General features: G+C 47.2%; 1 protein-coding gene across 5 annotated transcripts in view; it reads right to left on the bottom strand.

Moving 5' to 3' along the window:
- wake (ankyrin repeat and fibronectin type III domain containing protein wide awake) overlaps positions 1 to 23529 on the bottom strand; it is a 396065-nt gene that overhangs the window by 175112 nt on the left and 197424 nt on the right. For 3 of the 5 annotated variants that reach the window (XM_075702292.1, XM_075702291.1, XM_075702287.1), the window contains exon 3: positions 16279 to 16383. The exons of 1 other annotated variant lie outside the window; for it this stretch is intronic. In XM_075702292.1, coding sequence (XP_075558407.1) covers positions 16279 to 16383 — 105 coding nt within the window. The remainder of the gene's footprint in view (positions 1 to 16278; positions 16384 to 23529) is intronic. One more of the 5 variants, XM_075702288.1, reaches the window with a different exon arrangement.

Raw genomic sequence — 23529 nt, forward strand, 5'->3', positions numbered from 1 at the left:
ATCGATTATATATATATATATATATATATATATATATATATATATATATATATATATATATATATATATATATATATATATATATATATATATATATATTTTAGCAAACTAATAGCTAAATTACAAATTAAGTCAATCGAGGTTTCTGTTTTCAGATGCGGTATATGTATGCACTTTCTCGTCAAAATGAAGGTTCACAATGCCGTCGGACATGCTTGTTTATAGGATACTACTTGGAAAAATCCGATCATTTTCATTCATTCATTCATTCATTCATTCATTCATTCATTCATTCATTCATTCATTCATTCATTCATTCAACGGTGAGCCTCGCTTCGGCTGACAGCGCGCGCTGTCCGCGAGTACCCTGCCATCCGTGCCGCAGTGCCAAACTGCCTACGGGCGCCGCGTCGCGTCGCTGCTCCCAGATGGCGGCACCGATTCGAGCACGCTCGGGCAGCCTGCACACGCGCGCGCTGCACACGCACGTTATCCCACGGCCCACTAGAGCGCGCGCGACTGGCTGACGGATTGAATTCGCCCTAAGCCGGCGTTTTAAGGGGGCACGAGGCGCTTAGAAAGAAGCTTTTTATTTTTTAACGAATTACAATGAAATGTGCACATTTAGTTTGCTGCACCAGCCGATCTCAAGAATGAAATTAATTTTTTTCTATGATAAATACATTTTATGATATACAAAACAGGACGTTCTGTGATTAGGGACTAATAAGCTAATTAACAGCAACTTGCGCGGCAACGTAGAGCACACGGAATCGATTCTGAATGTTCATACTGTGTCGTAAGCTATAAATCGTTGTTGTAGGCCATTGTGAAGCGCAGGTATAGGTTGTCAAACTCAGTCATAACAAATGCCCAACTTGATAATTGTTCTACTATTAAGGCGGGCATATTTCTAAGTGCCTTGGCACTTTGAACGGCGATATTGAAGCTAGTGGTGTCACGAATTGAGACTGTGTAGGCGGGAAGGCGGTTCCATTAACTGGCGGTTCTTGGCAAAAAAGAAGAATGGTACAAATTAGTTCGACAAGATGGCACTTCAATTTTGTGTTGACGGTCGATGCGAGACGAGATGTAACTTGGTGTGGTGGAAAGATTTTCTTGAAGGGAAGGGTTAAAAGAATATATTTCAGGAAAAAGACAGAGATGAAAGTACTTGCGACGTAACGGGAAGTCAGGCAGCTCTAGAGTTCTTTTCAACGACGTGACGCTATAGAATGACGTGAACAATTTGAGAGAACAGAACGGGAGGCGCGGTTCTGAATGATTTGAAGGGAAACGGCAAGATTGGCATGAGCAGGTTCCCATATGGCACAAGAATAATCTAGTTTTGGAAGGGCGAATGTTTTCTATAGTGTAAGCTTTAGTGAGGTGGGGTGCTGAAGGAAAGTTTCGTCTCAAATAGCCCAACGTCTGGTCAGCACTGTTAGTGACATATTCAACATCCATATTCCATGAAAGGTTGCTAGTGGTATACTGGCCAAAATACTTATAGGAGTTAACAACCGACAGGGCAGTGGCATTAATGAAATATGGGAATATATGATAAGAGGTGGAGCTAGAGGAGACGCACATACTCTTGCATTTAGTTGTGTTTAGCGTAGTTGTGTTAAGCTTAATTACTTTAACGGGGCTCCATTTCAATAGAGCGATGGGATTTGGAGGATCCCCGGTGGAGCTTACGAAAGGCGTACGTTTCGTTTGACATTTGGCTTGCGCGCGCATCTTGGATCCAAGGTGGCAGCTGAAATTAAACCATTACAAAGTACAATATATTCGAGATATATATATAATGCAGCACAGACAGTATCACTTATCGGAGACCGTTACCTTAACTGCAAGTAGAGAGAGCGCGATATTATTTACAGGGAGGGACGAAGACTGAAATTTATCTTTCTACCTTGTTAGATCGAGGATAGAAGTTTGGAATGCCATCCACGTGGAATACGGTGATAGAACTAAAATTTAACGCGCCTCCTCAGCTCCATCTCATAACCAGTCATATGATTGACAAGTCTGCGGAGCATGACGCTTCTCTCTATATACATATGCGCGACCTCAAACAGAATTGTGTTGAATCACACGTGATTATCATCTGAAAGCATCACGCAGGCTATGAGCGACGCGTTAGTGGGGTCACTAGATTATTTTAATCATCTGTATATATTTAACCTGCACGCAAACATCTGTGGAACTGTGTGCGCGCGCTTCTTACTGATTTCCGAACGTCGGTAATTAAGTCTTCAACACAGGTGCTTGGCGTACAGGAGCCGCTCATTGTAGCTCTTCAGTAACAAATCACGAAGCTCGAATTTCACGCGTCTTCCGTACAGCCGTCAATATCTCATACACCAGTTTATCCTCTTGATGCGTATCGACGTCAGGCATGTCCTTAAGAACCTTCACTTGCGTGCGTGTGCGCTTGCTAAGATGGGCCGCAATCTGAATTGAGGAGTGTTCTGGAACTGTTCCGCAACCATTGAACTGCGCCTGTGCTATAAGCAGTGCCGCAAGATCACGCGCCCGGCAACCCTGTAATCTGTCCTCATCGTCACCCATCCCCTCTTTTCTTCCCCTTCTCCTGTTCCCGCTGTGGAGAGTAGAGGACACTATAGCTCAGGCCAAGCTCTCCGCCTTTCCTTGAGAAATCTCTCTCCCTCTCTGTCAAAACACGCTATACGAGCGTAACTGAATTCCGTCGTCAGTCATCTTCGTCATGCGCCAAGCTCCACCCTAAGCTTCAGCCTCGTCCTAAGTGAAGAACAACACAACTTTCCTGCCTCTGGGGGCCAAACAGCCGTCCCTTCGGCAATATGCCACAGTACCATCGGATGAGTTGACCACTGCGATATCCTGCAGTGCCTCTTTGAAACATGGAAAACGCCACCAGGGATGTTATGCAACAGAGATGACATAGCTGCGCACTCATTTAAGAGATAGAGAGAGATAGAGAGAGAAAAATAGAAGAGAGGAAAGGCAGGGTAGTTAACCAGAGCCACGGCCGATTCGCAACTCTGCATTGGGGCAAGGGGTATTGGGACGAAGAGAGGAAGAGAGGAGACAGAGAGAGCACAGTTTCACGCACATTTGAAGGTTGGCACCGAGTATACACACGGTTGCCAAGACGTGTCGACTTGAGGTATTTCAACAACGCTCTCGTGGCTTTCTGTGCCATCGACGCGTACGGTCAAGGTCCAAGGATTTTCATTTCCGAAAATGGTCTAGAGTCCAGCTGGTTCAATTTTGTCCGGACAGCTTCACGCTCGACGTCGTACTGGGGACAGATACACAGGATATGTTCAATCGTTTCTGTGTTTCCACAGGAGTCGCACATGTGCGTATCCCCATTCCAATGCGGAGCGAGTAGGCTTGTGTAAATCCCACCCCGAGCCAGAGGTGGCACAATATACTGTCGCCTCAGAGCGGGAAACTTTTGATGGCACTTGTAGCTTTAAGGATGGATCAAGCTTATTGAGATGGCATTAGGGGAGGTCGAGAGAAAGACAGCATATGTGCGTCATAGCTTTAGCCACGGTATGAAGCTTTCTTGCAGAGTCGGTGATGGATAAGGGAATTGGGACTGGTCGGGCTTCCAGGTGGGCAAACCGGGAGGCTTTGTCGGCGAGGTCCTTACCAGCAATCCCGGTACGTCCAGGTAGCCACTGGAATATAATTTCGTGCCCTCTAGCGACAGCTAGATGGTGGTCTTCTCGTATTTCATATGTCAGCTGCTCACGAGTCCTACGATATAGGGCAAAATGCAGACTCTTAGTGCTGCCTTAGAGTTGCAATAGACGAACCATTTTTGAAAAAAAAAAAAAATCCGGTAAACCCACACACGTGCATCCAACAAGTGCGTCGAATCCGGCGGCACTATACACCACACTGTCGGCGCATGGCAGCTTCTGTGCGGTTTCGTGAACCACGCAGACTCTAAGAGACGTGGCACCTGCGCACGCATTTCTGAGGCCATAACGTGCAGCGCTTTAGTGGTCGAAGGTGACATCGCGTGCATTGCAAATGCGTTGGCGAGAGGTCTCGATATCAAAATCTACAACGCGGCGGTTTCCTATCCGAGAGGATGCTGCTGTCGCAGCAAATAAGCTGAGAGCCGAACGAATCACTAAAATATGCTGTCCCGCTTTTTTTGCCTTCTTCCTGCTATGCCCATTCCCTACGGCGATGCAAGCACCGCGGCCGCCGGGGATCAAACGGCAGGGGCCCCCGTGTCTCAGTATATTCGGGAGAGAAATCCTGATCATCGCCAAGGATTCCTCGAAGATATATAGCGTCTCCTTCCGCCAAGGGTGACCTCCTCCCGCTTGCTTCGTTCGTAACTCATCTTGAAAGTGGACGCCTCCTACGCTTGTAGCGAACGTCGTATCGCGCACGTGTGCTTCACTTGAGGGTTAGCTGAATCATTTTGCGCCGCGCACCCCGGGACGTCGACGGACCGTTACACAAGAGTACACAGGCTGTGTAAGCGATGTCGACGCACGTACGGAGTCTTGAACACAAATGCAAAAAAAAAAGGAAGAAAATAAGAAAAAAAAACACCATTTATCCACGCTTACATCGGTGCTCTTTTTTTTTTTTCCTTTCTAAACAGCTATGCAACTTCGATGCTTTGGCACAGTTCGCCTATGTGTATCTATTCGCGCCTGATCGCGTTTGCATTCGTTAACGCCCTGCTATTGTCTTCCAGCGGGCATGCTGTCTGAAGTTTACATTCGCAGTACGTCAAACAAAGGGTTCACAAAATGCAACTGCATAAATTTGATCACAAGGAGGGAAACCCACGGATACGAAACTCTATGCGGGTAAATAACACGGCAGGCCGAATTCGCTCATGAACAGAGACAGGTACGCGCGCGCGGGTGATGTTTCAGGAGAACACGGGAATTGTAAACACGAAGGAGGTAAACAGAAAGGGAGACACGAAACTTTCGTATTATTTCTTTTTTTAATTTCTTTTTTCGCTCGGCTCAGAGAAGTTACTGGGGAATATATGTTGACTAGAAAGTAGGATGCACCTTTTCATCGTGAAGCTTTGAAGTTCTCTATGTTGAATATCTAAGCTGGTTGAAACAAATAAAGAAATATATGAAATAACTTACAGCCTTGGCGCTCCTCTTTATTTTGTAAAAAAAAAAAAAAAGAAATGCTTGTGCGCTGCGATGTTCTCTACGGGGAAGCAACTCATGTAAGAACCGCGGAAGGCACCGTTATTCGCTGACATAGTCTGCGCTGAATACTTTATTTACGCTGTCTCTGTCACCTCATTACCATGTAGAGGTGCGAAGTGAGACGTCGTATACGAGATTACACGGAAGGTATGGAGTTTTGTTATTGCGAGGAGGCGTAGGAGGAAAATGTTTTCGATATTATGGCTAGCTTTCTTTTTTCGATTTTCTTTCTTTGGAAATGTAACCCTCACGTTATATGAACAAAAATACGCTTATATTTGGAGAAAACTCGTGTCCCAAACACTTCAGGCAGTATGAAAGCACACCGGTGATGTTATGCTGAAGTTCTATTCCGGGGCTCTCGTGTTTTGAAAGCGCTGCTTCTTACAGTGGCAGCTGGTTTCTGGGACAGCTTTAGCTTAGTGCGAATTTCGGCAGCGGCGTGAATACATAGATAGCGGTCAAAACGTAATTCCAATTGGCGAGCGAGATATACAGTTTCTTCGAGAAAAACGGGAGCTCTAAAACGCATTTCCCAGTGCGTTATATATAAGCTTCGATTACGTTCGCTGTTCTGTTATCTGCTGTGTAAAAAAAAAAAAAAAATGGTTTACACCAAACAGTTGGCTACTCAATTTCAGCCTGTTCAACAAAAGAAAGTGCAAGTAAAGGTAAATCAAATTACGATAAAGACCACGATAATCAAGATAAGGCTGCATAGGAAAACCTTGCTGCTGTCCAGGCCAGGCAAGTGCAGTATTGCTGTCGCGCACAATTCGACAAGGGTGAACACGGCGCAGATGGGCAGTGTCTTGACAGGCGCAGAGTGAATACGTCTGCATAGTCTTTGTCAGAACGTGGCCAAGCATATAGCATTTCTTACGTAAAACCGAGCAGACAGTTTTCGCAGATAGCCAATCCGCTAAAGCAGCCTCCTTACAGTCCAAAGCATCGTCGTAAGCCCTGCGCTGAATGTGCCTCAGGGATCGCACCTTGCGCTACGAGGTGTGACTGGACTAAAGCAGACTGGACCATGGACTAGCGCCTCTTGGCCACCCCGCGCGCGACAGATTGTTATCACTAGTATTATTTGTGCGAGACAAACACACTTTTCTCTATGTTGTGCGCTATGTGTCTGCACTATGTTCTGCGCGTATCATTTCACCTATCATCGCATTAAACTGCAGTAGCATGCTAGAGAAACATCTCCAGTTACCATTAAAGAGCCTCTCTTTTCTTTCACTGTTCTACTGCTGAACGCAGAGCAAGGGAACAAACGACGAATCTGAAGAAGGACACATTCAAACTGACTTAAGAATAACATCATCACCTTCTAAATGTTAGGAAGCTATCGATATTACAAAAGCGAATCATTAGATTGCTCTGCAAAGTGCCTTATTTATCTCACGCAGGCAAATTATTCGTGAAATGACACATTGTTTCGTCATTTTATGAATTTTGGATTCCTCGCAGCTACAATGTACGCTCAAAAAAGAAACGCATCAAATGACATAACCTTGCCAATCTTAAAGAAATGCACAAACAATAAAAAAGAGATTATTCAATACCGACTATCTCTGCTGTTAAATAATTTGCATCAATATAACGGGATCAACAAGGCGATCATATCATGGCAATGACTACGCGACATGTTTTTGTTCTTGTGGCAAATACTTCAAATTTTTTCCGGTTTTGTCATTCTGTGGAATTATACTTTGTTTCTTCCTTTTCTAACTCTCAACCTTTGTTTCGTAATTATCTTTTCTTGTAAGAACAGTTGCAGTTGGCTATAATTGTTTGTAGGCATAAAAGTTGACTTTCCGTTCGTGTGCTCCAGAAATTACTAAACCTGTAAGTAACTTCTTTACTGTGTATTACACTAGCCTTGTTCTGCCAACTGTCCATTGCTTGCTCTGATTTTGTGCGGGAAGCTACATTGCAAAGTTACTCGGTGTAGAAACTTTAGCTGCTTCTTCTTTTTTTTTTCACCAGAACTAAAACAAAATATATAAAGCACTGAAGTGAATGAATAACGAGCGCTCATATGCATATATTGCTTAGTACGAAAGAATGCTGGGTGTGACGGTCACAAATCAGCGCAGCGCGCTTCATTTCGTTTCGCATAATGACGAAGTTAAGCGATTATAAGCAACAGTCTTTATTGTGCGCTCTGGTATTGAATAATGCATATGCAAATTAGTTACTGCAACCTTTGCATGAGCCCAGAGTGGTAATGTTAAAGGTTGTACTTCTTTAACATTCGGGTTTGGCTTCGTTGTACTTCTTTAGCATGCGGGTTTGGCTTCGTAACGAAGCCCTTGAACACCGCCGGGCGACATCTTCAACAGCATAGTGTTATTTTTAACGTTTCGTCGAGTCAGTGGACCGACTCGAGCCAAGACTTCGTTCAACACAAATTTGGAAGAGAAGGGAAGACGGTAGGGATTGCGCATAATACTTGCGCCCTTCACTGGGCGTTCTAGACGGAGCGCCGTCAGCATCAACATACCAAATGTCTGTTTTAAGAATAATAATAAAATAAACCAGCGAAAAACTATTACTTCGAAGTACGCGTTATTGAAATCCTTTGGACCACAGAGTAACAGATAATCACGTTCGGAACATATGCTTCGCTCCACCTTCTGGCATTTCCGCGCACGTGATTCGCCAAAGAGCAATCTGGCACGTAGGCCGACCGACAGTGGAAGAGTGCTGTTCCAGCATCTGCTAATGGCGTGATGCCAGTTATATTGCCCAACGTTACACGACGTCGGTTCGTCTCCCGTCCTTTCTTAATCAGCGCGCACCGTCCGGCTGGCGGGCAAACGTTCGGGCCCCCAGAAGCAATAAACTTCGGGTCTCGGCCGCGTCTACTGCGCTGCGTTCGCGCGCTCGCTGCTCGGCAAGCTTCGGAAAGCGGTACGTACGTCTACCCAGTTCTACGTGTAGACACGAAAACCAGTGGGAAGGAGGCGTTGGGGGCACTTATCAGAGGTCAGTGGACTGTTTGGTCTGACACGCTAGATACTACAGCGCATCAAGGTAAGGTCACGACACCGAACACCGACTTTCCAGTACACAGCAAATGAAAACCTGCAATATACGTGTTCTGCCTTTGTTGAGGAGACACCGCATAGCAGGCCACATCGATTTTGTTAACCCTTCGCTGACTGCGTGACAGTGCCCACAGAAACAGTTCGTGTGTATCGTGTGTAGGTGTGCGTGTGTGTATGTTTCTTTTTTTATTATTTTTCTCTCTCCCACCTATCGCATCCCCTTGCCCCTCCCCTGGCACACGGTAGCCAACCTGAGATAATCTGTGGTTAACCTCCCTATCTTTCTTCTGCCTTTCTCTCTCACTCTCTCTCTCTCTCTCTCTTGTTAACCCTCAGACCCGTTACCACTGCTTGGTAGACGAGCAACCAGGAAACGCAGTCAGCGTAATAGAAGCTCAGGGTGCGTGTTACTAGTCTGACACATCGCTGAGGGCAACGCTGAAAGAAGGGGATAAAGGAAGATCGCAATCACGGACAACGAAACGAAGGAGGTATTCTTATTCCTAATAATTTTGTCAACGTCGACAAACACCACAAAGAGAAAGAATAGTGCCCCTGTACATTGTGCCGAAACTGAATTAAAGCTTACCCGCGTTTAATGCGGACCGTCTTTTGTTCATGAAACTTTTTCTTGGTTCTTTTTCAACTCATCTGACAAAATTTCTGAAAGGAAACGCAAATGTATCAACATTACATTTTTGTTCGACAAAAGCAACATCTCTGGGTATATACTAGCCCCTTCCTCGTGCCACCTGCAAAAAACCTTCGCGCGTTATCGCCCCCTCACTATAGATTAGCAAACGGTTTTTTTTGTTATTTTTTTACTCCGTCTTTTCTATCGCGTTTATTGGAGGCACCACTTCCCACCGAGCCTGTCGTGACTACGCCCTCAGCTATCGAAAGCTAAACAGAGAGGACGCAAGTTTACGAGCCAAGAACAATGCCGCGACGAAAAAAAACAGCCACCGACACGCTGTCGACGCCGTCCTCACAATGGTCGACGCAGACACCGCCCTCCCTCCGAAAGGAGCCTGTCTGGCTCGGCGTTCGCTTCCCGCTCGTCCCAACGGGGACGATTTCACGGGCGGTACGCGGCGGTACCCGAGCGACGGCCGCCAGCTACTGTGTCGCTCATCCGCGGTGTCCGGCCCGAAGCCGTCAGACGAAAAGGCCAGGCGGGCATCTTGCGGGCGTCGGCGTTCATTACGAACGATACGGTCTGCCGGAAAGACCGGCGGGACTCCGCCGGGACGCACTCGAGGCTAGCGAGCGGCGTCTGCCAAGGGGCCCGTCGCGACGCAGGGTGTTCCACGAGAGGCCTTCCGGCTGACGAGGCTAATCGCTCACCCGAGGAAGAGGGGCGCGTTAGGGCGTCGCCGCACTCCGTGGAGGGGACGACGGTCGAGAGAGTCTGCACGCGCGCGACACGCCACCACGGCTTCGCTACAGCTAGCGACGGAGGCGAATAACGAAAAAGTGGACAGAAGAGACGCGTGCGAGGTGGAGAGACTGGCAGCGGTGAACGCGACAGAACGTAAGGGGAAACGAACAAATAACGAAATACGCGAGAGGAGGGACATCGAGCGGCCGTTATTTAGGCAGAAAAAGAACTTATAGAAAGAAAGGAGGAGAAAGAAAATAAAGGACATCCCGACTGCCCCTAAGGAGGGCCTGAAATGACCTTCTAGGACGCCAGCGGTTGCGCCACTGGCACGAGCGATATAAAGAAAAAAAAATACAAATGAGGAACACATTAAGCGATCCAAGAGAGATAACCGAACATAACGACCGAGAAAACATCACGCGCGGAGGAGGAGGCAATGTTGTGGCGGCACGAGGTCGAGGCCGGAGCCAGCGAGGCGACGGGCGACGCCGCCGCGACCCTCTTCGATTGCAGCGAGGCCGTAAGCGCGCTGCGCGGTGGCCCCAGCGACGCGTCAAATTGCCCGACGCCTCTGCCATGTTCCTAGCGCTGCAGCCGTCCCCGCTCGGCCGGAGCCCTATTTCGCCGCCGGATGGGCCGGACTCGTGAAGCCCGACACGCGCCAGCGACCGAAGCGTGGAGAAACAATGAGGCTGAAGGAGCACATACGAGAACGCCGCCTTCCCAACGCACTCCGTTCAAGATGGAAGCTGCAATTAGGGAAGTCGCGGGCACTTTCTTAAACTTTTGCGCCCGGCACTTCTCGAATTCCGGAAGCGGTTCGTTAGTTGCCAAGTTCACTCGATGGATTTCGAGCCGGCTATTTGGCGCGTGGAAGAAGTTTGTCGGGCATGGAGTTGAGTAAGGGGACAAACTCTGGTTTATTGTTGCTGCTCCGGAGACGGGAAGCAACGCTTCGGAATCGATAAGCGGCGCTGAGCAAAGTCGGGCGAGTGTATTACATACGATCCCTCCTGTCGGACCACTTGGTCTCGACGGGCCCTTCTCGGCAGAGGAGGCCCAATCTGGAAGCGGCAAATGGTGCAGCGGCGGCACGTCGCCGCCGCCGGATAAACGCTGAACAACGTGAACGAGTCATCGATGACGGCGCGGTGTGCTTTATTAACATTATTGTGTTAACACAGTCACGGTGGGCGAGTACTCAGACTTTATAGGGTCGTTCCTGGGCACGGTAGTTCAACCACTCACTGACTCAACAGCGCAGCGAAACAACATAATTATACTGCTCTTTGAAAAGAACGAGGTTCCGATGCGCCAGATAACGTTAGTGTATTATAATATTACTGCAACAAAATGATATAACTAAAGTGCTTTCGTACACTAATGAGGCACGTAGTCAATTACCTATTCGTAGCTTATAAGAAAACGTTCTAATTTAATGGAGCGATTCTACCAGAACTGTTGCATGTCCTCATATAATGTGGAGTCTCCCGAGAAAGATCAAAAGGGGGATATGAATGGAATGAACGCCGTCAGAGAACAGTACCTTCACAGCTGTCGGTTCCTGCCGCCTGATCTCCCAACAGAACGGAGCAGGAAAGGTTCCTTATTTGGACACAGTCGAACACGTATGCTTTCATATTAAAGGGAGATTTCAAATAAGAAATATTTGCCACTGATAATGCTCGCGACGGTATTATTCGGAAAGAGAGGTCAGTTCACTGTGTAACATAACCGTGCTATGACGACGCACGCAAAGCACGGACAGCAAGAAAAACCTACTCCACGACACAGACGGCAATGATGTCTCACAGAAGGTTACAACTATAGGCCAAGAACAAGTTCGTTTAAGACGATTCCCTGCTCTTGAGACGTGTTATCGCCATCTTTATGAAAAGAACGCGGACAAGAGCCTCGTGGGCCTCATGTTGCGCGACACCACGGGGAGATGAGAAAATAAAAAAGAGGGAGGGACACCGTTCTATGCACGCATGCACCCCCGTGCCGAGCGTTTCTTCATGCCGATAGCTTGTTCAACTTATTCTTTTTTAATGCTCGCTCGAAATTAAACAAGAACCTTTTCATTCCACTTTGATAGGTACGCACAGTATCAACCGGGACTTCGGCAACATTCTGAATAAACAGTACGGCCGGTAGCACGGTTGGCCTACTAGATTCTTTCGTTCTTCAGCGCCGGCGTGCAGTATCAGAAAATGTTCATACACCATTGTATCGACGCTAATGCTTGCCATGACGCTGCAACATGGGGACAACGAGACCGTCTGCCACACATTCGCGTATTCCCGTTCGTAAAGACGACGATTTTATCTGTGTTGGCGTTATATTCGCCGTTCGTTAGCTTGAAAAGTTTCTGACTCACTTATCCTGCGATGATGTAGTTCTGATTTACACAACTGATTTACAAAAACAATTTTGTGAAATAGGTGCGCGGACAACGTGCCCTACCCGAAGCCACTTTCACCGCAAGCGCGGTATTAGTGAGGAGAAGCTCTCTTCCGGGAGCCAGAAAGTTGTGTCGGTCATTAATTTCTGTTCGCAATGTTAGATAAATAGTATCAGAAGTTGAATACCATTGAAAAGAGTTACATTAGGTGGCGAATCATGTATTGCATTAGAAAATCGCTATCACTCACGCTTATGTGCTTTGACGAACAGGTGACGCAGTTCTATTTGATCAACGGAACCCGTGGCGGTATTTCCGGTAACAACCAACTTCGCACCAGGCAGTTTCTCGAACACAGGCTGGCATGCTGACTCTTATGCAGAGTACGAAACGATGGCGGTCTCAGTAGATTATATTTACTATCTCCCAACAAAACCTCGCTCACAACGCACCACCTCAAGGCCTTTGTGTATAAGAAGTTTACGACGAGAAACAGGATTGACGACAAGAGATTAGTGGCAAATGAATTTTGGACAATGACCCCAGTAGCGCCGTTTGAGTATTAGGTGATAAAGCATATCCAAATTTTTTGTGTCAGTTTGTCACCTATTTAAAAATAAAATAAATTAGGAAAGATTTGTGACCAGTGGCGCAAGAATGCTTGAAGTAACGTTTATTTTCCTGTTCTGCAAGAATGTTGCTGGTCGGCTGGTGTTGTACAGGATGTCTCATATATATAAATATATATATATATATATATATATATATATATATATATATATATATATATATATATATATATATATATATATATATATATATATATATATATATATATATATATATATATATATATGGGTTTTCTTCAAAGTTCAGCACGCAGGACCCGACGTAACATACACAGGAAAGAGACGACGAACTTTTTGGGAGACTTCTTTTACTTAACGTTTTCGGCTGGTGGACCAGCCTTCTGGTCCACCAGCCGAAAACGTTAAGTAAAAGAAGTCTCCCAAAAAGTTCGTCGTCTCTTTCCTGTGTGTATATATATATATATATATATATATATATATATATATATATATATATATATATATATATATATATATATATAAGACTCCCAGGGTCCTAGTTGTAAAACATCAATACCAAAAAAAAAAAAAAAGTGGACGGCAAAAAGGCGCCGCATTAGGTCAATTGGCATAGCATCGCATAAGTAATGCGATGACTTGGGATCGTTCCCTACCTGTGCCAACTTGTTTTTTCATCCACTTTCATTTCCATTTGTTTATCATTTCTTTGATTCATTAAGTAAGTACAAGTAATTTCCCTTGTGTTTTCCTTGGTGGCATTGTTTGTTGGCTTCGTATAATATGATTATATATATATATATATATATATATATATATATATATATATATATATATATATATATATATATATATATATATATATATATATATATATATATATATAACACAGTGCACACGCGATACACTTCCCACGCAAAACACGCTGCGATAACCAAGATGTCGATAACCAGGTCATGGCATCGCCGCGATCGACGCAACGACAAGGTTATAACAGCACGTGACTCGCGTAAAGTAGGTCGCCATCTATTCTTTGCCCGCGCATTTACACAAGCACACGGAATCGGTAGAATGCCGGATCGCAAACACGGAGACCGATGCGAGCAAGCGAGTTCTGTCCAGCGTGTACGCATCGAGTCACACACCCAGCTCACCCGATCGCACAGTGCTTTGCACGAAGCACTGTCTTCCCAGCAGTCATCAGAGTGCCATTCCTGCGGCGCTAGCACTTCTACCGCAACGCGGACGAGAAGGGCGGGAAAGCGCACGGCGCAGGAGAGGGTGACACGCGAGCACATGGGAAGTGTGAGCAGAAGTCAGCCAGAGCAAAAGTGAGAAAAGAAGCCGTGCGGCGGCCGAAGCCGCGGCCGTAATAAAAATTTACGGCCCCAATATCGGAGGTGCCGTCGTCGACGGCGGCGACGGCAGGATCAGCAGTAGTCACTGCTTTCCCTCGGTGACGCCGCCTGGTGGCGTTTCCTCGCGTCTGGCTCAGATTTCTTCGGCCCACAATCCCTCGCCGTTTCCGATTGCACCTTTCCTCGCCTTCTTTCTGCGCGGGCAACCAGGCCAGCCTGTTAGATCCCGCGGTGCCCTCCCCACTCCCACTCCCCCTCTATCGTGGTCGTTCCGATGAAAGCTCAGCGACCTCCGCGGATTCTCCGTAGGGTTGTAAAAAAGAAAGGGAAAGGCGCATTTGCTCAATAGGAGCGGCATTGTCCGATCGCATTGCTCTTCGTGTCCCCCTACAGCGAGGACGGCTGTGCCTACGTTGGACTTTCCTGGCGTTTTCTTTGGTAGCTTCCCTCTCCTTTCGGCCCGACACCGCGAATTAGTTTTCCTCTCCTGCTTAAGTTGTCTGTCTTCGTTAGGGCTTCCCATCCCGATTACGAGCCGCATGCACTCGGCTCGAACTGGGAGACCGGGCTGACTTCGCCGGAATGCGGTCGGTCAAACAAAAAACAAACAAAAACATGCGCGTGCTTTTCATTCTTGCTCAGCAGTGAGCTCTCTTTTGTATGTTCCTTTGGCATGCTGCTGTGCCGCACCTGACGTAAGCATTCCCGATTACACTTTAGCGCCTTCGAAATGAAGTACTCCGTGGTGTGAAAGACCTAATGTGATTGCGATTGACGGCGACCTGAAAGAAGGAAGGCTTATAAGTCGTTTCAACGGAGTTAGTCAATGGGATTATTCCAGGCTCTTAAGATTTTCGTAAGTACTGAGGGACTCGGCTCCTGGCACTATTTTCGGACTGCGTCTTCGTAGAAAACTGACCGCGCCAACTAATATCACTGTACTTGAAGATTTTCCCTCTATACTGACCTGCATATTGGTGGAGAGTGCGACCTCAATGCGTTCTTGTGACCCCTAAATGGAAGCAACGCGTCCGTTTTGTTCCTCTATTCGGATAATATTTGAACGCGAGGATTATGATTTTAACATAACACCGTGTATTTTGCCTGTAATATATGTCTTGTTGTACGTCGCTTCATCTTTTTGATTGTTCATTAAATGTGAAAACTTAGGACTTGGGGCCCAGGTAAGGCCGGCTTTTCCAACATCATAGGTAAAAAGAAAAGAAAGAAGAAGGGAAATACAGAACACTGTCAAAAGCCTACCACAGAATTGTAAAACACTAACAGAGCAAGTTCTCAGATCACAGGGAAGGTGGAATCTGAAAAAAAAAAGACGATGACTTGCAGAATCCTTTTCAGTCAACATTCACTCCAAAGACATGAGTGAAGTGCAGGAAATCCGAGTTCGGAGCAGTGTTTGCGCCATTCATTTTTTTTTTGAGGCACTGCGTCGTAACGCGACTAGATTTCATCGGAGTGTCCAGCTCTGCGGCTCCTTCCCAACTAAGCGCCAAATTTTGATGTTTCCTTTGAGCAGGGCATGACCACTTTTCTCCCGAGTGCTTTGTCCCTGCTATACTTCAGTTGCCTCGATTACTGACGCCAGTTTAGAGTGGTAAATCAACTGCTGTAAACCATCCCCGTGACGTGGCATTTCAGGCTGGCGGACTGGGGCACGGATGAAGCGCGAAAACTGTGTGCAAGGAAAAAAAAAAGTGTCCTGAAGGAGGATGCAAGTAGCATGTGACGCCAACATGATCTCGTATGTCGTGTAGTGAAGCCAATTAATTCTTCGTGTACCTACAGATAACGATAAAACCAGATTCCTACTAGGAGTTATAAAAATTACGCGAGTGCATAGGTGCCCGAGGGCTTGATGACACGCCAACAAAACTGTTATTTGGAAGGCGGCACCGTGCCCGAAAAACTGGACAATCGCCCCTTCACAGAAGAGAAAGTTCTAGGACACTGGTCGAGACGGGTTTCGGCACTCAAGGCCTTAAGGGCTTTGCTCAAGTTCTTAAGGACATGTGAATTGTGCGAACGCCTTTGACTATTGTCGCGCGTAACATCGCGTTACTGTGTGCATTTTTCTTGTTTTTTTTTCTTCTCTCTTCCTTCTCCTTTTATGACCTTTACCCCTTTCACCAGCACAGGGTAGCCAGCCGGTATTTACACTGGCTAACCTCCCTGTCTTTCCTTCCCTTTTGTCTCTCTCTGCCTCGTCGATCGGCAGCTGAGTTGACACAGTCAACCTGCGTTCGGGTCCATCGTTTCCGACTTACTACTTGAGCTGTCCTGACCTCGTGTCCGCAGAGCACCGCCTGATGGACTGCGGCGGGTCAGCAGTCGAGACTGCGGCGGAGATGCCTCTGACTTGTCCGGTGAGCCTGCATGCAACGGTTCAATAGGTGCACTGTAGCCCTCGGCGTGCATTGACGTACAAGATTTTTTCACGAAATCTCATGACTCTGCTCGGCGCAGAGTGCAGCCAACGCTACATCCTTGCCAAGTTCGTCTCTGTAGCCAACTTTGCCTCTAGCCAAGTTGAGTTTCAGTTGACTCTAGCTATCGGCAAATTCAGCTGTGGAGCCAACTATACCTCCTGTCAAGTTAGCCCTCTAGGCAACTCTAGTGCTGACCAAGTTGCACTCTGTACTAGCTCCGCATCTTTCCTTTGTTCAAACTTTGACTTCAGGCTGCAGTTTCCGTTTCTCGGCTCCTTTCGCCAATTTTTTCTCTATGTTCCCGTGAATGTTGTGTCGCGTCGACTCTTTCGTCGTCATCTTCGTCCTCACGTTCTTTCTCTTTCCTTCTCCATCTAACCTGCTCTATACGCAGAGAAGCACGCCAGTTCCAGCGCAACTCCGGAAGGCTGCTCAGCCTTTCTCTCTGTATTTAAATGCTCGCTCTCTGATCAACACTGCACCACCAGCGTCCGCTGGCGTAGGCTTTTTTTCAAGGCGTGCTTCCGCGTGTCGCAGCAATTAGCGACGACATTTACATAGTGGCCTCATATAGCCTCTTCTAATGATGGTCGTCTATTACAGGCGTTCACAGTGCGATTGCGTGGATGCACTTTGCTATGACAAGAGCGATTTATCTAAAGACAGCTTATTCTTTTTCGCCCTTATGCATACTTCTGTGACCATGCAGCGTTATTTCCTTTCTTATTCTAAGTGCAATATGATTGACGTACATGTACCATAGGTAGCAATGTAATCTTGTTATGCACTGTTTTAAGTGTTTTCTCTTCTTGTTTTCAAGCAAAGCTTTTTTTGCCTCTTCCTTCGACTTTTGCTCTGCTGATGCTGCTGTTGTCTTGCACACCACGTCGGGGTACGGTTCAGAGAGTGTATATACGTGAAAGGAGCGTGGCAGAGAGGGAAGTCGACGCGAAAAACTCGTTTGGACCTTTACGTCACATCCTATGCACAATATTCCCTCTGGATTTTCCTGGATGTCGCCAGATTAGCCTCTTGAGAACTGTAATTATCCCTGACACCCCTCAACACCATTGCAGAAACTGCAGCGCTTACCTTTCTACTAACGTGCAAGTCCAGAGGGGACTTAGATAGAACTCTAGAGAGGAGGAGGAGAGGAGGCAGAGAATGGGTAGAACCAACACCACCTAGACAAGAGAAGGCCTGAGCGCTCGGCGAGTGACGTCACGGAGAAAAGGCCGGTGGCGTGCTCGGGGATACGCGTTGAATGAAAGGATCGCGCCCTTGTGGGCAACGTTAACCAGAGCGCAGTTATTGTTTTTTAGGCATAGTTGAGCAGATTATTTTATTTATGCAAAACAATTTGCGCACTACATTATTAAAAAGCCCGTCCATGAAAAATGAAATGATTCAACCTTGGGATTGAGAACGAATTTCGGGTAAATGATGACAGGGAGCATGGCAAGTCACACTGCTGCTCTCGTCTTCAGAGTAGCTTCTTTGCCTTGATTTATCGTCGGCGTCAAAGAGTTTGCCGTTCATGCGACCACAAAAGTTATTGAACAAAATGTTAGCACTGCACCATAACACATATCTCATGACAACTTCACTGGTGTGCCCTTCTTCAGATTCGGGACACATGTATTTATTCAACAGTCTAGATTAGGCTCTAAACGATCAGTTTCGCTTTCGAGGGATTATTACATACAGTACCGCAGTCCAAATATTTACAACGCTTCAAACGAGTTTAGCAATGGAGATACAAAACATTCGTGCAACTATTTAGAAAGAAACAGCTGCCTCACTCCGCAGAATTCCAGCTTTTCTCATCTTTGCCTTAGCATTGGCACCCAATATTCTGTCATTGATCTTGCGGAAACATGAACGCATGATTTCTCGGGCCCCAATTTATAATTGCTCCAGCAATTGGACACAGAGCAATTATTAGGCAAACCCTGGCATGAACGTAATCCACATTCCGCGGCGATGAAGGCTTGCCGGACACATAACCGCAATCGCAGCACAAGCACAGAGACTACATGCACGGTTCACGTCCAGCAAAAAAGTGCGCTCGGAAGCATGTCGCAGCATGCCAGGACTTTTCTAACCCCGAAGCTATCCAAGGAGCAGCAGGGTTTCCGGAACTAATCGAATTGTTATCGCCGTCGTCGCCCACTCGGTCTTCCTCGTCTAATTTTCAACAAGGTGCGCCGCTCGTAGCGTAGTAGCACGCTGCACGGAACTTCTATGTGGGCCTCTTTTTTTTGCGTGACGTAGCTCAAGGGGAGAGGGGTACAGCCAGAAGGCTTTAAGTTCTCTAGAGGGTGTTGGTAGAACCGACGCGGTCGCGAAAGGAGTGGATAACAAGCCTTGCCTTTCTCGCAGTTCCCATACAGTGGTAGAGGGTGAAGATGACGTGAAAAGGCAAGGACGCAGCGGTTGCTTCTGCTATATGTGAAGAATAAACGGCATGCAAGTTTGTCGAGCAGGAAACTGACGCAGGGCGTGCAGGAACAGCGCCGCATTAAAAGACAGCAGGGTATAGGCGACACTACAGAAGCGGTCGCACATCAAATCAACGCTTCTGGGCACACCGTGGTAGCTTGACGGCCAAGGCATTGCTCGAGGTCGCAGGTTCATTCCCGACCATGGTAGGCGCATTTCGACGGTAACTAAATACAAAAACGTTAGTCCACTTAGATTTAGGTACACGTTAAAGAACGCCGGGATGTCAAAACTGATCCAGAGTCCGCCCCTATGACGTCCCTCATAATCTGGTCGTGCTTTTGGCACGTACCGCCCCATCAATAAATGAAAGTCAAACACTTCTGCACGATGCGATGTCCCATGTGAGGCAATGATAATACTCAACCCTCTCAGATATTATGAACAATAGCGCACGACAACGCTTCAAGCAAACACGTATTCCTGTGTGTTCTCTGTACTACGCAGACAAACAGCATTGGTGCACGGAGGGTAACGTTTAACGGCGACTCCCCACTCTCGTATTGGACTAAGCGCTGAAGAAATTACACATTCGCCGTCAGCGTCACCGCAAATTATCGTCTATTAAAGCAAACAGCATAGAAAGCGTCGCTTACGTCGATTCCCACAGTGCGTGGGATCCGCATATTTTACTTTTTTTTTGCACTCGCTGTATAGTTGTGTTGGTAGCTCAGTATAAGCCTATACGCTTTGTTCACTTGTGGCAGACATATATGTCTTTCTGACTATGCGTAGGGTATGGCAGACTTCGCTAGGCTTGAATGACAGACGCCGAGCAGAAGACTGGGAGTTCATTTGCGGCAGATACAGCTGATTTGAATACGCACAGCGCGCAGCAGCCTACGCTAGACTTTTGTGATATTTTTTTTTCGGAAGTGATTCATACTTCCGAGCTATTTATCGTGTTCTTTTGCATTTCGTTCTCTTCTTTCTTTTTACCTTTTTTGTATTAGTCAGTGGGATTATTTTTTGTGGGTGTTTCTGGGATAGCTGGCCAGTCAGTGTTTTATGCTCCCACGCTCACATCGTTCAGCAAAAAAAAAAAAAAAAATGACGCCTAGATTTCGCCGCAGCTCAAGCAACTCACTGAGCCCATCTGACGTAATTAGTGATCTATCATGGCGAAGAGACAGCGCAGAGACGGTACAATGCTGTGTTGACACATCCGGTCTCGTTCGTACACGTCACCAGAACGCCACGGTGGCTAAAAAAAACAGCGACTCACTAAATAATAGATTATGCAAACATCGCGACGCGATTTAAAGCAGTCATATTGCAACAGAACGGAGTTTGCGAAGGAAGCTCGTTACCACGGTTTAGCTCGATTCATTTACTCATATAGGAAGATTCTTACAACACTTTATCAAGGTATAGCAGCAAAGTATCTTCTAGGCTTCTTTCAGCCGTAAAGGCGTTTTATACAGCCGTTTTGCTGCGCTACATACATAACTGGATCGTTCTGAGAAGAACACCCAGCGAAATGGGCCACTGAGCGCAGGCAAAAGCTCAATCCCTGGCAGTCTCTTATCGACGAAGCATACGACAGATTAAAAGAAGGAGCCCAAATGTAGTTGGGCAACCGCGACTCGATGGCAGATTAACGGAGGACCGGGTGCCCGAGGGAGCTATCTCTCGTTCTTTACTTAAAACGAAAGGATCACCCTCGGCGGCGGCGATGTAGAGAAGACGGAGGAAAGCCGCAATCCGGGCGGGGCTTCGACGCGTTGACACGTGAAAATGAGTTAGCCCCTCTCATAACGTCTGTTCCACGACAACTGCGACGTTGGTTTTCGCCTCTGCGCCATCGGCCACCCGCGCCCAATATTCGGACAGTATTGTCCCAGTTCTTAATTCCGGCCGAAAAAGAAGAAAGGTGCTCGAGAACTCTTGGTATTCCGCTCACGAAATGTTTCTAAAGACAATTTAAGTCTGTGTCGACTCAATATCGAAAAAGAACTACGTGAAAGCGAAATAATAAAACAAAATAAAATAAAATAAAGTAAAATAAAATAAAAAGAAAGCGCCTCCAATTCTGGAGAGAATTAAGGAACACCTAAACACAAGAGGCACCGCTGCAATTTTCTTTAGAAACGACAACGTTCGAGATCACTTAGAGATTGCGCCCTCGCGTCCCTACAAGGTAAACAACGCCGGCGCCTGCATACACCTTTATCAACGCTACAAAGGAACTCATCAACATTCCTTCGGTGGGACTCTCGGCACGATAAAGCGTGTTTAGAAAACTCCTCAGTCAGCGTCGCCCGTACACAGTAGCCCGTTGACATTGTGTTCGGATTTCGAAAGTGGACGGTCTGTTGAAATCGACTCTCTTGTTCGAGGGCCATGCACGGGGAGCACCGAACTCGAGGAGTTTTTCACGCTTGCGTGGTCGCGGGGCAGGTCCGGACAGGAGTCGCACTCCAGCCTCGGGCATCGGCCGCTTGTTACAAATCACGAGCTTCTATCTTCCGACAGTGCTGAAGCACCAACGCACGGGTGGTCATTGTTTAGAACGTCGCTGGCGTTTCCACCGTTGTTACACGTGCCGATGCGTGCAGGGTGCAGATCGTCTTTCGCTACACTCTAGTTTTCCGTGCAAGTTTATTGGGCAGGCGGAGATGACTGCCGTCCACGTGCCGGCCGCCTTTCTTCGCCTTCCTGAGCTTCACTGCGTCACGAAGAAGTGGAGCTCGCGAGCAAAGCGGCGATGAACACACGCGAAAAGACAGCGCGTCGGACCTCGTTTAGAGAAGACACAATATGGAATGACTCGTTATTCAGGCACGAGAGAAGTATGCCCGAGGAAACGATCACCCAATTCAACGCTGGCGTAATTGAATAGCTGGTGTGTGCAAGGGTTCCTATTACGACGCTATAGGTATTCGCCTGTGCGCTGCGGGCCTTCCTGCGCGTCATGTTTGAAATTTGATTGAAGCGCACATAAGACGGGGACACAAATAGGGAGGTAGACAGGACGGCGTTTTCCTATTGTTCCCCATTCGGCATCCCTATTTGTGTCGCCGTCTTATGCCCGCTTCAATCAAATTTCAAACAAGAACGTCAACCAACTAGCCCAACTCGCCATTTTATTGCATTCCTGCGCGTTTCGCGAATCGCGTTCAATGGGTCGTGGGCAGGAACATGCGACGTCGCAGAGTCTAGCTCTGAGTTCACGTGACACTTTGCATTGCCCGAGTGCACACGCCCTACGAAAATAAATGTTCGCGGTAGGAAGGATTCCGAACATTGTTGACTTTGTAAGGCTAAAACTGTTTGGGCACTGCAGACTGCGTAGCAACATCTACGTGGCTCAGCCAAAACAAGTTGTCGGTACGCAAAGGCAAAAAGTTCGTCGACGTGATCGCGGCGCCGACGGGCCGAGTCGGAATTCGAACCGGCTCGACAGCGTTCATACTGTAACGAGTGATTCCTCGCACTTAGTGCCCTGCTAGCAGCTGTAACCAAGTTATCGCTGATATAAAATTAGCGCAAGTAACTGCTGTATCGGTAACTTCGCGAACGTTATGGCTCTGTGGTTTACGTTGAGAGCGAGACAGATGTATCTTGAAACAGACTGCATGCAAGTCGCCCCCTGACTGCTGCGAAATTCATTATTCTGGATGCAGAAATCACGGGCGCACTCTATCTAGCCCTGCCACGCAAATAGATGTGTGCAGCCTGCTCGCGCCATTTTCATTGCCAATTAAGCGTTATTTAATATAGGACTTAGCTAAGGTAACTAAGCGCTCCTTAAATTCACTAAGGTTTTATTCGTAATTCGCATACTTCGGGAAGTGTTCCCGCTTCCTCACTGCAACTACGCCACGACATTACATGAACACGTTCACGTCGAGCCGAGACATTAGTGGCAGCTCACGTCGAGGCGAAAGCGGGCACACCGCGCAGAAATGCGCGTTGCCGCCCAGCTGTTTCAAAGCCACGGCGTTTAAAACGTGCCTCGCGAAACGCCTTGGAGAGGGCCATCCAATCTCATCTGGCGAGAGCCGACCCGGCTCTGCTCGACGCTTGTAGATGTCGGCCGCAGCGATTGTACGCGAACCACTACTCAATCCGACTGGCCGACGTGCCAAGCTTTCGACGCGTGTTCGTGGAAAGGCACTAGAGCTTTCGTTTCAGTGCCAAGACCCGCCCTCTTGGACGTGCCGGTTGCAAAGTATACACTGGCCCAGGCAACGGCTGCTAGACGTCTGAAGAAACGATGGATGATGCACCAGCGGAATTTCTATGAAGAGCGGCAAGTGTGCAAGACCAATGCTTGAGTGCAACAACTCAGATGCATGAAGCAACCTGGTTTTTCTTGGGAGACCGCATGCATCACCGTGACAGAGCATCAACACAGAAAACGCGCGCCAATAGCAGAGCATCCTATACTGTGCCCAATAAGCAGGAATTCTGAAAAGTGCATGGTTTTCGGTAAGGTAGGTTGGTTTTAGGAACCCAAGACATAACCAGGAGTGCGTCGAAACATCGTCTGGCGATGTGACGAAGACTAAAATAACAGTAAGGTTAAATATAGATCTTCCTAATTTAATCTTTGGCCATACATGTCTCGATCGATGGTATCAA

The sequence above is a fragment of the Dermacentor variabilis genome, chromosome 8, assembly GCF_050947875.1.
Source record: "Dermacentor variabilis isolate Ectoservices chromosome 8, ASM5094787v1, whole genome shotgun sequence".
NCBI lineage: Eukaryota > Metazoa > Arthropoda > Arachnida > Ixodida > Ixodidae > Dermacentor > Dermacentor variabilis.